At 28.2% G+C, this 17765-nt stretch overlaps 3 protein-coding genes across 6 annotated transcripts; 1 reads left to right on the top strand and 2 right to left on the bottom strand.

Moving 5' to 3' along the window:
• The first annotated feature begins 5991 nt into the window (after window positions 1-5991).
• Window positions 5992-8380, top strand: LOC107002947 (very-long-chain (3R)-3-hydroxyacyl-CoA dehydratase PASTICCINO 2-like). 2 transcript variants are annotated; one of them, XR_003575292.1, is made up of 5 exons: window positions 6155-6339; window positions 6456-6567; window positions 6727-6745; window positions 6839-7056; window positions 7127-8380. XR_003575292.1 is itself a non-coding variant. In XM_027913149.1 (4 exons), the coding sequence occupies exons 1-4, from the start codon at window positions 6269-6271 to the stop codon at window positions 6955-6957; spliced, it is 321 nt and encodes a 106-aa protein (XP_027768950.1). In that variant the 5' UTR covers window positions 5992-6268; the 3' UTR covers window positions 6958-8380. The 2 variants fall into 2 exon arrangements, 1 of the variants encoding a protein (XP_027768950.1); XM_027913149.1 differs by having other exon boundaries at window positions 5992-6339; window positions 6839-8380.
• On the bottom strand, window positions 8287-10122 carry LOC107002946. Its single transcript, XM_015201163.2, has one exon. It carries the CDS (start codon window positions 9910-9912, stop codon window positions 8641-8643), a length of 1272 nt encoding a protein of 423 aa, XP_015056649.1. The 5' UTR covers window positions 9913-10122; the 3' UTR covers window positions 8287-8640.
• Window positions 10123-10886: 764 nt separating this feature from the next.
• LOC107003171 (MADS-box protein JOINTLESS) lies at window positions 10887-16212 on the bottom strand. 3 transcript variants are annotated; one of them, XM_015201448.2, is made up of 8 exons: window positions 15893-16212; window positions 13142-13220; window positions 12999-13063; window positions 12746-12845; window positions 12567-12608; window positions 12419-12460; window positions 11936-12142; window positions 10887-11192 (listed from the first exon to the last, which is right to left on the bottom strand). In XM_015201448.2, exons 1-8 carry the CDS (start codon window positions 16072-16074, stop codon window positions 11109-11111), a joined length of 801 nt encoding a protein of 266 aa, XP_015056934.1. In that variant the 5' UTR covers window positions 16075-16212; the 3' UTR covers window positions 10887-11108. The 3 variants fall into 3 exon arrangements, with proteins under 3 accessions (XP_015056934.1, XP_015056932.1, XP_015056933.1); XM_015201446.2 differs by having other exon boundaries at window positions 10962-11192; window positions 11940-12142; window positions 15893-16208; XM_015201447.2 differs by lacking the exon at window positions 11936-12142 and having other exon boundaries at window positions 10962-11192; window positions 15893-16206.
• Window positions 16213-17765: the final 1553 nt, after the last annotated feature.

The raw sequence follows: 17765 nt of genomic DNA, 5'->3' as shown, positions 1-17765 counted from the left end.
GAAAAGAATAATATTGTTTGTTGCACAGCTCTGTATGTGGCAATAACTGAGGTGGGGTATCTGACTTTTATTTCGTATTCAGTATTCATATTAAAATATACTTTATTTCATATTAACATATTCGCAATATATAGGGTTCATTCAGAAGAAGTGCTTTCGTCAAGAATTTTTTATATTCACAATTCAAAATCAAGACTTTTAATCAATAAAAAAGATAATATTATTCATTGCATCACTATAGCAACAAATGAGATAAGATATTAAATATTCATATTCAGTATTTATATTAAAATTTAATAAAATTTATATATTTACATAGTTAAAATTAAAAATTAATAATATAAATTAAGATAGAAAACAGTTTCATCCATTGTACCACGGACTTTTGATTGATGAGTCTTTTCTTGATTAGCTTTATTGTGAATGTCACAAGGAGGATTATACTTTATAAAAAAAAATGTGCTTTGTAATGTGACTAATAATAATGGTGGCAATGGGCTATTTAGGCACCGACACTTGCTCTGTTACTGTTCTTTTCACATTCACAAGATGGGTGAGTGGTGGGGTCTATTTGGTTGGGGAAGGGGTTGTTATATTACGAGCGTTCGATATTCGGTTCGATATTTTTGATATCAAAAATTAATACGGGATATCAATTTTTGATGTTTGACTTCATATTATTATTTTATATGATTTAGGTCCAACACTAGTTTACAAGTGATTTGGTTGATTTTTTCTCGAAAGATATCTTGTAAATAATATTTGACAAATTTAAAGATTTTTTTAGATTATGGTTTAAAGTGTTTTCCTTTAATAGACTGAATAATTTATGAGGAAATATTTGATTTATGGTCTAAAATTTGGTAAATTATTATAAATATTGGATGTGTGTTCATTGATTTGTAGTATTAACGTATTATATATATATAAGGAGACGTAGGAGGTCTGTTTGATTTTGAAGTTTATCGGTTTGATTTATTGTTTATTAATTTGTAGAAATGCTATACTGTTATAAAGTTATTAAGATATTGACTTGATTATTGGTTTATCGGTTATTAGATCGTTATCGGTTCGGTTATCGTTTTAACATTACTATTTGACACAAAAAATAATATTAGAAAATCACTTTAAAACAAGGTGATAAACCAAATGAACCGTGCACACTTTCTCAAAAGTAAACATTTTTACATGGTAGAATAACCAAGAGTTTAGGTCAACCAGAAATCAAAGTAGAAAACCAAACTCTACATCAAGGACTTTAAATAAAATGGTATAAATATAATTATTTAATCGGATTATCGGTTAACCCCAGAGGCAGAGTTAGGTGGGGGTTCATGGGTTCGGACGAACTCACTAGCTTTTTCATAGATCTTATATTTATATCAGAAAATTAAAATTTCTTATGTATATTAACTTGTGAACTCCCAAACTCCTATTCTTGGCTCCGCCTCTGGTTAGCCCGTTAAGAAAAAACAAAAACCCTCAAAAATCGATAACCCTATTAAAAAAAAGTCAAAATTATTAACAAAACCGCTAAACCTATAACCCATTATGAATAAATTAATAATTTTTTTTCGATTCAATTTTGAACAACCTACGTTCCAGTCAAGTCCCTAGTAATATTTCGACCATTAAAATTCATTTACTAAAGGGTGGAACATTGTAATATAGGTAGGGAAGACCTTCATAGATTGTGTACCAATAATATAAAAATCCAAAGGTAGGGTCAGAAATAATTTATTTAATGGAAATATTTTTCATAAATTTGATAACGCGTAAATCCTATCAATAAGACCAATCAATATTCAAAAGTTGTCTGGAAGAATAATTTTTCAAGAATTTTATTTATATAATTTTTATAAATAGGACAAATCTAAATAATAACCTAAAAAGAGATATTTACATAAATCAATCATCCGAGCTTCGTTTAGTTGAATGAGAGATAATTTTTTTTAATGTATCGATAAGATTATCTGAATCACGATTGCTTTGATACTTACTATTCCAAATATCAACCAAAAAGAATATTTTAAAAGACTTTATTTATCAAGCTCGATTCAAAATCTTTAATTAAAAGTTAAAAAAAATTTACTGTCTTCACTATAATTTTGGTTTTGTGTGTTTTGGCATTGAGGGAATAGGATGAGGAAAGGCCTTTTGAGCCCTTTTTTCTTTGACTGTTTTTGGTGCTATTTTGGGTGCCATTTTCCACTTTAAATGGACTCTAATTGTTTGCTCTTTAGGATAAAAAAAAGTTAATAAAATGAGTAAAATAATTAATTCTTTATAATTGATCAGTTTCGAAGCCTATATTGAAGCCCTGAATAAATTTAATCGCACACTGCATGGCTCATTCAAGGATGACCTTACCAACATGATTTTTTCCATACCCAATATTCGAACCCGAAACTTTTGGTTAAGAATAAAGCAGAATCATCACTGCACCATGATTCATGTTGGTGTAATGGACCAACCTATTATAACATGTTTGAAACTAAAATATTTTCAAATAAAACTTTAATATATGGTGAAAATGAAATCAAATGAGCAATTTTATTTATTTGCGTCAAACTAAAATTGAATTCACGTTAAAAACTCATGTTAATATACAAAATGTTCACTTATAAGAGTATTTTGTATCATGGAAAATCGAAATCTCTGACTATATGAAATAAAATATTATTCACAAGACTTATTGGACAAAAACAATAGTGGTAATTATCTTTGATCTTATGGGGATTCATTAACATTAAGGAATAAACTATAAAGTCTCTTTCAATAGTCCAAATCATGGAATTATTGGTTTTAATAAAATAATTCCCCACATAATTAATATGATTATTGAATTAATGGCTTTAAGTACATCCCTACAAATTGCTTTCCAATAATACAACTTAATGCAGCTTAGCTGTAGGAATTGACTCAAAAGGAAGATATATACATTTGACAAAGAATATATATATTCTTCGTCAAATCACTTAACTCTGATAAATTTAATTTATTTGACGTAAAATAGTTTGACATATATTAAACTTTATGAATATGTATAATCTTCAAACATCTCAATAAAATATAATCTCGATTACGCAAATGCCTCGATGGATGTGACTTTCTTTAACGTGTGATATGTATAAATTCTTTTATGATTAATACATCAATTTGTTAATAATGCTTCTTTTTTAGTAAATTTTTCATTGGTTTTGACGTTAAGTTAATGAATTTGTGACTTTTTATTTTAATTAACAAGTAGCAATGCATGAAATAAAATTTAATCTTCATTACTGATTTTCAGCAATTCTCAAAACAGTTACATTATTTATGAAAAGAACAGTTTTTTTTTCTTTATTAAGCTTAGAATTCCACATTTTTTTAATTGTAAAATATAGTCTTGATATGTACGCAAATGTTATTGCCTCGATTGATGTGTATTTGACTTCTCTTTAACGTGTGATATGTATAAGATAACTTTTTTTTTACTTAAATATGATTAATTAATTATAAATACATCAATTTGTGCGTTATGGTTAGTTTATTTTTTTTTTTACATTTTTGAGGGTATAAAGGAATTTTTTACCTCATTCTTCTTCTTATACTTTTCTTTTAAAAAGAAATAATTAGGTTAAAGTTCAGACAGCCGATCAAATGAGCTCTTAAGATTCTTCATTTTATATTTCATTTATAAGGTGAAGGAAATATTATTATTCATGTTCAAAGGATAAAGAAAATCAAGTAAAGATGAGTACACGATCCAACGATTTTAATTTTATTTGACAAGTAGTGAAACATGAAATAAAATTCAATCCTTCGTTACGAGCTAGGGTACAACAAGAAATTATGTGACACCCTTTTGATACTTATGTTCATAGTTACTTAATACTCATAAACATTTGTCTCTTAATTGATGTCTAAGTATGAATTTATTTACTTTCTCGAATATATATATATATATATATATATATATATGTGTGTGTGTGTGTGTGTGTATGTGACGCTTATATATATATATATATATATATATATATGTGTGTGTGTGTGTGTGTGTGACGCTTTGCTCTCAACAAAAGGAGAGGAGATTCTATACAAATCCAATGTGCCATGCCCATATATATAAATGTGCCATATATATATAAATCATCTATATATAAAAAGATAATAATATTAATAGAGCTGTCAATATGGGCTAGCACATCCCATTCGGGCTAATCTATACAGGCTTTGACATTTTATGGGTCAGGTCGGACTAGCCCATTTTTGGTGTGGGCCGAAAAATGGTCGGCCCAACCCACAAGTACGTGGGCTACAGGCTTGCCGGGCCAGCCCACTTTTTAAAATTTTATATATATATATGTACATATATATATATATATTAATTATTAATTTAAATTATAAATTATAATTTTAAAATGTTGTCATAAATATCGACAAAACAATATTACATGATGTTAATGTTACTACTTGTTAATCAAATTCACAAATAAAATTGCTTTTATAAAATATTTATTAAGTTAAGTTACCATTTCCAAAAGACAAAAAAAATTATTAAGTTTTTTCAAGTAAAAGTATAAATATCTAAATAGAAATATTAACCTAATTGTTTTGAGTTTAGACTCTCTTTAATTTTAAATTTAATATTATATTATATTTTTTAATTAAATTTTATTGGCCCACAGGCCGGCCTTACCGATATTTCTCAAGCCCCTCAAATCAACAGGCTTATTCAGGCCAGGCTAAAAAGCCCTTTTTTTAAATGGGCTCCAAAAATCTTAGCCCAACCCTACTAAATCCGGGTTAGGCCAAGCCGGCCCAACGGACCTAGCCCATATTGACGGCTCTAAATATTATAAATGGAGTCAAGACTTTTAGTTTATAAAAAAAAAATTGGAATATAATTTATTGTTTGCTTACTAAATTTTGAATATGTTAAATGATTTCTTTAAGCACAAATAAGCATTATCGAAATGATATCCTTTGATCTGATAATTTTTTTAATAAAAAATAATTGTATTTATCAACCTAATGATAAATTTACTTATTTTACACAGTTCTTCTAGTCATGCTATTTTCTTTTTACTTTCTATATTTTCATACATAATATTAAAGTACAATACTAAAATTATGAAATATTTAAATTAAAATTATCGATTTCTATCGAGAGCCAGATGAATCATGGACTGCCCAATACATGCGGAAAATAAGACAAGCCTCACATTTACCTGACGTTTTGATTCTTCTTTCATCTAGTAGTTAATTTGTTTTACTCTTTTGTTTTAAGGATCATGTCATTAATTAAATAATTAAAAGGATAATTATACAATTGAATAAATGAACAAGATTAAAGAATACTTAGAAATTTGTTAATATATGTTTACCTAATCATCTACATATATTTTAAAAATTCTCTTTTGTACGGCATATTAACTTTTTGTTAATTTTTTAATGGACTTTATTTTGTCATTTTGATAAAAGTGAAAACAAAAAGAGAAACCAATAGGAATTAGACAAAGAATATTATTTAAATAATTGTATACCACGTGGCAGCTTCTTATACAGTAAATAATTCAGCCAACCACTAAAATGTTAAGAGATTATGCAATTTATTTCAAAATGAAATATTTATTATAAATTGATAATAATAATTATTTATTTAAATAATGATCATACTATAACCAATTAAGTATTATGGTTTGATGAAATAGTATGAAAAGAAACAACATGCTAATAAGATTAGAGCATGTTGATGCTAGATTTGAGTAGCTATGCTTTTTTGCTTCTTTTTACTTTTTTTTAAAAAAAATTAAAAACATCGTCGATTTAGCATTAGATTGGAAAAGCTAAATTCTCATTTTTTAAGTGTCAAATTACTAAAAAGAACATGTATGATGATATGTTTTACTACTATATTAATCAAACCAATATACTAAGATAATGTGTTAAATATAATCTAAACATTTTTATTTTGAAATAATTAATTGTCTAGTCTTATAGCCTCCTAGAACCTTACCAAACAGGCTTCAAATTTCACAACTTAATCCCAAGCATAATTGTGGATATATTTGTTGTTACCCTTAAAAAAAAATCTAAGTTTATTAAAATGAGTTTCACAAAAAGAGTTGAGCTACACTTAATAGAGGCAGCGAAAATCGATTTATAGGTGGGTTAATCTACTAATACTAAGCTTAATTATGCATAAAGATTGTTTCTTTAAGTACCCATTTCAATTTCTTGTATTTTTAACATTATAATTTTTGAGCCTTTTCTTTGTTCTTCAATGGCTGGATCTTTATCAGGTTTAAGGCGTTTGTATCTCATTTTTTACAATTGGATTGTGTTTTTTGGATGGTAAGTTGAATACCCTTTAGGATTTTTAGTTTATTTTTCACAATTATTTGGTGTTTTTGTTGTTGGTGTTGGTGTTGGGGGGGGGGTGTGATGGATTTTGGGTTTTTGGTGTTTAGGTTTCAAGTGTTTTATTTTGGTGTGAGAACTTTGAAAGAGACTGGGTATGAATATGTCTATGATGCTGTGGAAAAGCCTCTGTTTTTTGCTCAAACTGCTGCTTTTTTGGAGGTAATATCTGAAGCCATGATTCTATTGTGTTTGTTACGTGATGTTTCATAATGTATTATATTGTGTTGTGTTGTATCGTACTGTATTGTTTTAAGTGAAATGCAAATATGTGAATGAAGTCTAACAGTTGATTTCTTGTCCATATATCTTGCTGAACAGATACTTCATAGTCTAGCAGGTACATTCATTTGATCTGAAGCATTTCTGTGTTCTTTGTTTTAGATATGATATAACAATAACTCGTTTATCTTTCTCTTCATCCTCAACTAAGGTTTGGTAAGGTCTCCGATATCAGCAACACTTCCACAGATAAGTTCAAGATTATACGTAACCTGGGGAATTTTTATGGAGTTTTCCAGAGCTAAGTATTTTCCTTGCAGATCACAGTAAAGCATTCCGAAGCTTCTTTACTATTGACTGACTTGTTGATTAAAGGTCCGGAGTCATATACTTGTTAGTTCTCTAGTGATTAGCTGGTCTATTACAGAGGTGAGCCTTTGCTTATTCATCAAAACCATCAGCACATAACTTGTTCTAACATCGTTATGTTCAACTTCAGATTATTCGATATTCATATTTTGGCATAAGGGAGGCATTTGGTTCTGCACCTTCTTGGCTCTTGTGGTTAAGGTATTACTATTTAACTTGAACTCATCATTCTAAAATTCGGAATCCATAAAGTTGAAATCCTGACTACGCCTCAGTTGATGGATATAGTTTGTAGCATGTTCTTATTAAGCTGATTTCCTTACTGCAGGTATAGTACTTTCTTATTGTTGTATCCTATTGGCATCACAAGTGAAGTAGGTCTAATATATAATGCCCTTCCTTACATGAAGGTACCAATATCCTCTATCTTAGTGTGTTCCTTTCTCACTTAGAAAAGGCAACAAACTCGTCTTTCTATCCATTGAAGAGGTGGCAAAGAGCTAACCCGCAAGGGTGACCGAGTTGGTTGAGCAGGGGAGGTTCGAAACCCCTTGCATGATTTCTCGATCGAGCTCATCACACGGAGCTTGCCTACCACCACTGAAGCAAGGTTTACCCTGTGCGTACTTGAAGGATGGCTGACCATGTCTTGTTATCAACTTGTTTTTTCGTAGGAATCTGGAAAGTATTCTGTTAGGATGCCAAATAAATGGAATTTCTCTTTTAATTACTACTATGCAGCATTTGTTTGCCTTGCCATCTATTTACCAGGCAAGAACCATAACATCATTCTCTTACTAAAAGCAATTATGTTTATTTACTCGGTTTCTTGGTGAGGGAACTCGGAGACAGATTATCGAGTTTATTACAGTTCCTTTTTAGATTATTATTGGGATAGCCAGAGCTATGATTGACAAGACGGTGTTTGTGAAAATGCAGGCTTTTCTCACCTGTATAATTACATGCTTGGGCAGAGAAAGAAAGCACTATCTGAACCAAAAAAGCATAGGACACAGGCGGACTAGCACTGTGGCTCCATCCCTGAGGACACGGTTTATAGGCGGACTAGCATTGTGGCTCTAATGATACTTGAAGAACGAGAGAATCCTCTTGATCATACTTTTCTTTTCTAGGGAAAAAAGTACCTACCAAATTCGAATAATCGACTATTTCTGGGTGTAACATTTGGTAATCATTTAGTTATTGTATCTCAGACAGTACACATGTTTTAAGTTGCACACAGTATACCACAAGTTTATGTCGAACAAAATTATCAATAACATAACGATATGTCGAAAAGGCATCAACCAAATGCTTTAATCAAGGGGACAATATCAGAGGATTTAACTTATATCCCAACAATACAATGAAATTTGAAAAAAAAGCTTCGTTTTCTTTTGTTCCTAAACTCAAATTAACAGTTGACACAGACAAAAGGCTCATGCCAATGCCAGCAATATCTAGTTCAATGCCAAAGATAAGTGAATAATCTTAGAGATCGTAGACATATAATACCTGCCACAAAGCCGAACCCGCCTCCCTCCTATGATGCTGGTTAGCAGTTGTGTAAAAGAAGACGAATACGTTCACTTATTCTATGTCAATAATGAACTTGCACAGCTTTTCTATGAGAAACCCGCGATATCAAACTCTTACTGGTTTCTGTAGAACAGCAGACAAATAAACCTCAGATTTTCCCGACCCATTGATCTTCTCACCAACAACCCATTTAAGCTTTTTGTACCCAAAACGTTCGATCAGCCTCGTTAATGCAGTTTTCTTGTCTTCATTTGAACAAAGAAAGTTATCCAACCAAAACAACCCTCCAGCCCTCAAAACTCTATCAATATCAAACACTAAAAACTCTAACTTCTCAGGACGTCCGCTCACATCCAATACATTTCCCACATGTACCAAATCAAACACATTATCATGAAAGGGAAACCGATGATCTGAACTCAAATACAACGGGAATACACCCCGTGCAGCAATGAACTCGTTAAATGGTGCATCGACATTCAACGTAGCAGTAACTATAGTCACATTCCTTTCAGCCATTCTAACAGCAAATGTACCAGATCCACCACCAATATCGAATCCAATTCTAATTCCCCCACCATTTCCCAACATTCCCAATACATCATCAATCAAGAAATCATTTTTCCCTCTACCCTTAACATATCTTTGCTTCTCATACCCCCCACTACTTACAACATCAAAACAACCAGCACAATCTCTATTCAATTTCTTAACATTCAAACAAGCTACATTCTTACAACCAAGACCACTCCAACTATAAATCTTTTCACTATAATTTCCCCAAAATGAATCAGGTAATTTAAGTAAACCAACCTTAGGTATTGTCTTAGCAAAACACCTCCTTCTTGGCAAAGGCTCACAGCCACTAAGAATCAGCTTCTGCCCAAGACTCCAATCATCAGGACAAAGACCATTAACCTTATAACTCATAAACTGAGAAAGCAAATCTAAAGATTTCACACAAGAATGTCCTATAGAAGCTACCATTTCAGTAATCCCAGTTCTTGAATCTTTACCCAAAGGCAGCAAATGGGGTTGCAAGAAATTTCTCACTTCATTTGGAACTTTGGGACTTGAAAGATCAAAACTTTCATACCCTAAAAGCTCTTTTTCCATTTGGGCAAGTTTTTTTTGTGAAGAATCAATCTGTCTTAGAATTAAAGAAACTTGTTCTGAGATTAAAGATATGTTCTTGTGAGTATGTGGGAGAAGAAGATGATGATGGGGGTTTTTGGGTGAGGATGTAAAAGCATATAAAGCAAAAAGATTAGTTGTAACAACAGAGAAAAGCATAAGTAGATTTAGAACTGAAGAACAATATGTAGCTTTCTTGAATCTAGCAGTTCCATCACCTATTTTCAAAGAAACAGATCCCATTTTTTGCTCAAAACAAACAGATTTTTTTATGCTGGTTGCTTTACTTTTATGATTGTAGTAGAACTAAGCAACTAAATCAGTGAAAATAAGCTAAGATGGAGAAGAAGAAGGTAGATTTGGGATGAAATTTAATATTAAGAAAGTGAAATTTGGTGATCAATGTTTTGTCGGTTGTTAACAACCAATAGTCTCGCAGTTAGAGTATTTGACTTACGGATTAAGAAATTACAAATAGAATGATAATTGTTTCGATTTTTTTAGGTTTCATATTTGAACTAATATATATGTGAGTTTTCTATCTGAATTATCATCATAGATTTTTTAGAAGTATTTTAAGTATCGGAATATTGTTGTCTTTTCACTTGAATGATGATGATATTTTAGGGGTAAAATCACATCTGATTTTTACACCAAGCCAATACATGTATGTCATGTGTTAAAAATCTATTGTTCATTTTACTTCATTAAATCATATAATAATGAAATTTACATTGACTTTGATGTAAACATTCTGCGAGTAAGTTTTTTTCTAATTTAGATTAAAAAATTTGTACAATTAATAGTTGAAATGTATTTCGGTAAACAGTTTGGAAAGCTCACTCCCCTTTTAGAAGGTGTAATTTGATAAATAATTTTGAAAATGGGCACACAGAATAGTTGAGTTAAATTCCGATAAATAGTTTATCATAGTTTAGATAAATAACATATATACACTTAATGGTTCAAATATGAAACTCAAGAAATTAAATTGTTTAACGCATATTTTTAACTATTAAATATGAACACCATAAAGACTACAAATTAATTAGTGCTTGATATAGAAATGATTTTAAAAATTAAATTAAATTATTCTTATAATAACATATTACAAATCATCTACTAAAAATTTCAAAGAACTAATGTTCAACACCGAATATAGATAGAAGTATATTTCACGGTCACCAAGTAAATATTTAAATTTACAACAAAAGAAGAAAGGCAAATAATTAAGCCTTTATATAATTACAAGTTGACAAGTTCAATTATAAAAGATTATCAGTGCTAGTTAATTAAGTTAATAGATACTAACAATATTATTTATATAAAATATGGGAGACGAATACATGAGATTAATACACCAATTACATACATAATATGAAATTTCTGGGGTTAGCTTTCACATTAATCAGACATTAATTAATTATAATAATTAGTAGTTAACTTTTTTTTTCTCCTTCTTCTAATAACATACAAAAATAGCCACACCTAGCTTTTGATCTCTTCAGCCTGAATAAGGTAGCCTGACATTTAAAAAACAAATAAGATGAATATAAATATAATATCATAAACGAACTCAGAATTTTAAATTTATGTATTATGCGTTTTAAATTTAGAACATGAAGGTGAACATATAGAACAGAGTTGAAATTTAAATATTACGTATACGTTCTAAATTTTAAAATAACAACATCAAGTGTTAGCAACGAGGTTTTGAATTTTAAAAAAATTGTACATATTTATGAGTTTTCTAAATAGAAATACAAAGATATGAACTAAAGATATTTAGTTCATTCAAATCCGTACAAAGACTTCTAACTTCGATAATACATATTCATAAAAAAAAAAATTAACACACAAATGTCATATTTGAGTCAAAATTACTGAACTCGGTTAGCCCCTAACTTTTGTTGTCCCTTTACATAAACAATATACAATAACATGATACTCAAGTAAAGATTAAAAAAGGTAATATGTATGCGAACACCTTCAGAAGGTAGATACTTGATAGACAATTTACCAATAGTGTATTGATAAACGAATATTTTTTTTACGATCAAAACTCGTTTGAACGGAGAACAAGTTATCTCCAGAATATTTCTAGGATAAGTTCTCTAAAAATCGTTATTCCGCCTTCAATATTAAAATTAAACACCACAATAATTCAAAATAGGTTATTTCATCACAAAGTTAAACTTGAAATTAATAATTTCTTATCATTCGTATAAAACGAGACTGAAAAAAGATGAAGAAAGAATTAAAGTACTAACCCCAATTTGAGAGAAGTATCAGAACTATCATCATCTTGAGGAGGAGGATCAATTGAGTTACATGGATTTGTTACTGATTCAGATGATTGGCCTTCTTCATTATTATTATTATTATTATTAAATCCATTTTCTGATTCAAATATTACTACTCCTGCCTCTCTATATCCATTATTATTATTATTATTATTAGATATCTCCATCACCTAAAAAAAATTAAAAATATGTATCAACAATAACATTTAATAACATAATTATTGAAGTCTTGATTAATTTAGATACTCATAATGTATCCATAAAAAAATTAATTTTAAAAAGCTTAAGTTCTCGAGAGATTTAGGAAATAGGAAAAAATCATCTAAAAATTTATAGATTTTATTGGAATTTGAACCTGACATCTCGGATATTTCGGTAATCACTGGCTATCTAAAATTATAGTAAAATAATCAATTTTTATCTCATTCGTAAAAAAATTTGCATACCTGTTGCCTTAATTTTTCATTTTCTTCCATTAGTTGCATACCCTGTTGATTTTTCACAATAAAAATTATCAGCTTCGATGAAAACCAAGTAAAATTGCGATACAAAAATTATACACTATCAGATCACTTAAACGATATTGTTCCTAACCTTTTGTTGGAGTTGGTTGATCTCTCTCATTATTTTATCACCCTGATACATGGATAAAGTAAGTTGTGTAAGATATTAAAAAAGGGAACGATCGATTATAACTTGTTACGACATATTAAATTACACTAATAACATAAAATATATTTTATAATGTCAATATATATAAGTTAAATCCCGACCTTTCTCTCTATGACGCGGCTTAATCCAGTTTCAAGAGATCTCTCCAATTGTTGCAACTCTTCAATATTTAGTCCTTGAAGTTCTTCTCCTCTCATTTGCCTGTTAATATTATTATCGTAATTTATATATATATAATTAACCTGTCTCTCTTTTACTTCTATTTGACGTATGTGATGATGGATATTATGAATTGAACTAAAAAAAAATAGTGAAAATGCATATAGTCGATTTCAAATGTAACTATAAATATACCTTAATCGATGACTTTTTTCGGAAATCTCGTTGCTTAATCTGGAGTAGTTGCTATTTTCTACAAGCTGCAAACAATATAAACAAAATATTTGTTTAAAAACTAATTAAAATGTAATTAAGGTTTAAATAAATGAATTAATTACCTGAAGTTCAAGTGATGGTTGATCCAATTTTTCCAGATTTTTGGAATGCAAATCACGCCTCTCAAGAATTTGTTTCATGCTTCATGAGAAATTAAAAAAAAAAATTAAGATCGTACGTAAATCATTGATGAACGGTAAAATTATATATAATTATCTTTTATGTGATCGATTATGATATCGATACATATATAAATATTAAAATCCTTTGAAGAATGTATGTATGTGTCATGTATCCAATATGTTAGGGACACATGAACACAACATCAAAGAAAGTAAAAGACAAATTTGTAATCTCTCTCGAGAAAATTTACTCCAGATCTAACTTAATCTCAAACGCTCAACATCGACATAAACAACTCATCCGTTAACTAATGTGGGATAGATAACACCTCTTCCCCACTCGAGCAGGCCTATCAACTTAAACAACATAATACTAATAGCTAGAGATAAGTCTGACTCAACTTCAAAAGTAATAAACCTATGAAGTATAAGATTATTCAAGACTATAAAAAGACGATCTATTCATCTTTGATATATGAGACACTCAATTACCTTAAGTATCAAGGATGATAAATAAGTGAATTATAAAAAAAAATCAAATTATTAAAACGTAGTTTAATTATACTCCCTCCGTTCGGAATTGTTTGTCATGATACACTTATCGAAAGTCAATTTGACTAATTTTCAAAAGTAAATTAGATCAGATTAATTCGATAAATTAAACAAAAAATTAGATATTCTAAAACTATATAGAAAGTAATATAAATTACAATTTTTTACATATTAATATGATGAAAAAATACATCTTAAAATGTAAATCAAAGTTTTTATAGTTTAACTCTAAAAATAAAAATCATGACAAATAATAACGAATGGAGAGTGTAAATTATATAGCTTTCTTATAATATATTACTTGTAGAGGGGGAAAACAATTATTTTATACACCATACAAAAAAACCTCAAAAAAATAGCTCATCAAATTTGTTTCTTTTTACCACCATACAAAAAAAAAAACATAAAATTCATAAAATATGCTTCCTTTTTTTCCCATTAAAAGTAGTTTGTCCTATCCACCATAAATATATAGTTCCCATGATAATTTTTTATTTTTATATTATAAGATATGATATTATTGCCATTCTGTGAAACAGATAAGATATGGTGGCCCTTTCGATAACAATATCCAGCTAAATTTATTCCCTATTAAGATAATAAAAAATTGAGGATTTAATAAGAAATATTTGTACTAGTAGCTCGAATTAATTAATTATAATAAGTTTTTATTTTTTTATTGTTATATCTAAGCTTCAAATAAAAATTATTTGTTATTACAAGTCAATTTAATTAATAACGGTAAAAAACATTATACTCATGTTGTAACAAAATTTTTTGAATTTCATAAATGAAAGACATATATATTCTGTGAATCTTTTAATAATGTCATTGTGTGCAAAAATATATATTTTCAATCCAAAAGAATAGAATCTTCGGTGAACACATCAAATCATAAAAAATTACTTATAAAATGATTCAATATAATATAATAATATTTTTAAAGAATTTAAACGATACGAAATTCTTATAACCCCTTAACTACTAACTACTCCTACACCACTCATTTTGTGTTCGTATTATTGTTTATTCTCCATTTTTTCTGATTTCTTTTTAAATAATAAATTGAGTCTTTAGAAGCTTTGTTTTCTAATACAAAATTCAAGTTTTTTTAATTAATTATTACCTCAAAAAAAGAGTCAATAAATGACACAAAATAGAAAGTTTCTTGAGGTGGGTTTCTCAGTATTTGCTAAATATAGCAAGTGTTTATGTTATGTGAAAACCATGTAGTAATTAACAAGTAAATTAACTTGACAAAAGTAGTAACTTAACTTCTATACAAATTAAACTATGTAACTTAATTGGTATTATAACAAATTAAAGTATGTTGATAATATTATCAGTGCACATAACTTCTTAAATAATAGAGAAGAGATTTGTATGCGGGTACGATAAAATCTAATAGCTTTTGACCAAATTTTTTTAAATTTATATATAAAATCTCGCTTTACATATATAAATAATTTATCAAAATCTTCATTCAGAATTCAAATAACTCGATATAATCTTGTCAATCATAACTAGCTTAAAGACACCCATTTGTAAACAAGAGACGCAGCGTTAACTTTTCCTACAAATTCCACAAAACTCAATAACTTAAAATCAAACCCTAAATTTATACCTAAAAATCCATTTAATATAATTAATAAAAAAATTCAATAAACTATATTTACAAAAATCCAAAACTCAATAATTCTAATCATTCTCCTCAATCATGACTAGCTAAAGTCACCCATTTAGAAAATACCCAAAAATAAAAAAACCTTCATTCCTCACAAAAAAATCAACAAAAATCATTACTCTAATTTTCACTTGTTAAATTAAACCTAAAATTCGTCGAAAAAAACCTCTCTACCCTATAGATAAAATACACATACACATCACTTTACTCAAATTCCATTTCTAAAATTTCACTAAATACGTTATTATTTTAACAACTAACCAAAAATTACTACCTTTATTCCCAATTTCTTTTTTTAGTCTAGAAAACAACTAATCTAGCTACCACAAACAAAAAAAAAGGATAATTAGGTGATTTACATATACCTACTATTCTTTTCGGGCCCCGAAATTTCACTGAGTATGTTGCTGTTGTTATAATTAAGTAATGAAGAAAAATGATGGATATGTATGTACCTTGAGCTAGAATAGTCAAATAATTTGCCAGTAGAAGAGAAAATGATGAGAGCAACATCAGCATCACAAAGAACAGAAAGTTCTTCAGCTTTCTTGAATAAACCTCTTCTCCTCTTTGAAAATGTAACTTGTCTTGCTGTGGAGTTATCTATTTTCTTGATCTGAATTTTTTCTCTAGCCATTAGGAGTTCTTTTTTTTTTTTTTTAATTTTCCAAAAATAGAACTAAGAGAGTTATGAAGAAAGAGGGATTTATAAAAGAGGGAACAAAGAATAAACCAGAATACAAAGAAATGTTTGTGTGTGTGATGACCTAATTGTAGAGAGGGGTGGGGGTGGGGTGGGGGGTAGATAGGCAAAAGTTTCTAATTATAGAGATTGTGTTTATATTAGGCAAAGAAAGAAGAAGTTAGGTTGTGTATATTTCGATTAATTTTATAATGTATTAAATAATTAGAATGTGTGTAAATGTGTTAGATATTTTTATCGTCTTATATTAATTGTTTGTAATTTACTCTTTTTAATGTCATACTATGTAAAATCACTAATAAGAAAGGGAGGTTTTACTTATTTATTTCTTTAAGATTTTATTTTATTTTTGAAATTTTTCAAAAAGAATTGATATTAATAAGAAAATAGGGGGAAATATAATTAATTTTATTGTTGTTTTGTAAGTTTGACAATAATTTAGAATAACTATTTTAAGCAATATGGACAATTAATATGAAATAGAGAGTGATTAGAATCGATATATTTGTATTTTAACTTGTTATAATCAGTAATTTAAATTAATTTTCTAATGAAGTTGATTTTTTCTGTGTTGATTTATGTTTCAAGATTTTGTTTGTTTTAATAAAGAAATATATATAATTTTTTTTAATGAGATAATTTACAATCACATAAATAGTTAAAAGTTATTTTAGATAGTATATTATAAAAACTTTACATTTCTTTCTTAAATTTTGTAGTACAAATTTCACTTTTTATACACACAGTTACACGTAATAATTATTAATAGTTGTCGATAATCTAAGAATGTAAAAGGTATGTTACACTTGTACTAAAAAAACAAGAAAAAAAGTTTATTTAGTAATTATAATAATAATTTTAATAATTAGATAGATTATCTATTACAGATAGACTAAATCCTAAAAAAGAAGGTTTAAAGAAAGGAAAATAACTTTTGAGAAAGTTGGAAACATTTTTGCCAAAATAAAAAGAATAAAAATCCTATAAGGAAAATGGGAATAAGAAAAAGAAAGAAACTTTGGGGACAACAAAAGGACTGGATTTTAATTTCTTCCATATTTTTCGTACTTTTTTATCTATCTTAGTTTTTGTTATTTTAGTTTCTTTGCTTGGTGTTATATTATTCTTCATAAAATGTCTTTCTATAATATTCTTTTTTAAGTAGATCTAATCGTTGTATTTCATTAGCATTAGTTATAATATATTCTAGATATTCATTTTCTCGAGTTCTTAAACAACCAAATAAATTTTCAATTAGTAGTTTTTCATGTAGATCTATGTCTTCTATGGTTTGTATAATAAATCAATACTAGCACAAAGAAAAGCTATATTAATGTTAGAATTAGAAATAGATTGTCTTGAATATGACTCACAACATAATATAATACATAGATCATAATGAACAAAGAAGAGTATGCAGTAGACGAAAAAACATATGAAAACCTAGATGGAATGATAATAAAAATAGTATTTTCAAATTTAGGAAGAAGATACAAGAAAATAGGAAATAACTTATATTTAATGCTAGAAAAAGAAACAGCAAAATTAGAAGATAGTTTAACAGCTATGATAAGAATAACAAAAGAAAATGAAGAAATAGATAAAGCAAGAGAAATTGAAAAAAT

This window comes from Solanum pennellii, chromosome 11, assembly GCF_001406875.1.
Source record: "Solanum pennellii chromosome 11, SPENNV200".
Classification (NCBI taxonomy): Eukaryota; Viridiplantae; Streptophyta; class Magnoliopsida; order Solanales; family Solanaceae; genus Solanum; species Solanum pennellii.
The sequence above is the reverse complement of the archived record's forward strand: the minus strand, read 5'-3'. Positions and strand labels throughout refer to the sequence as shown.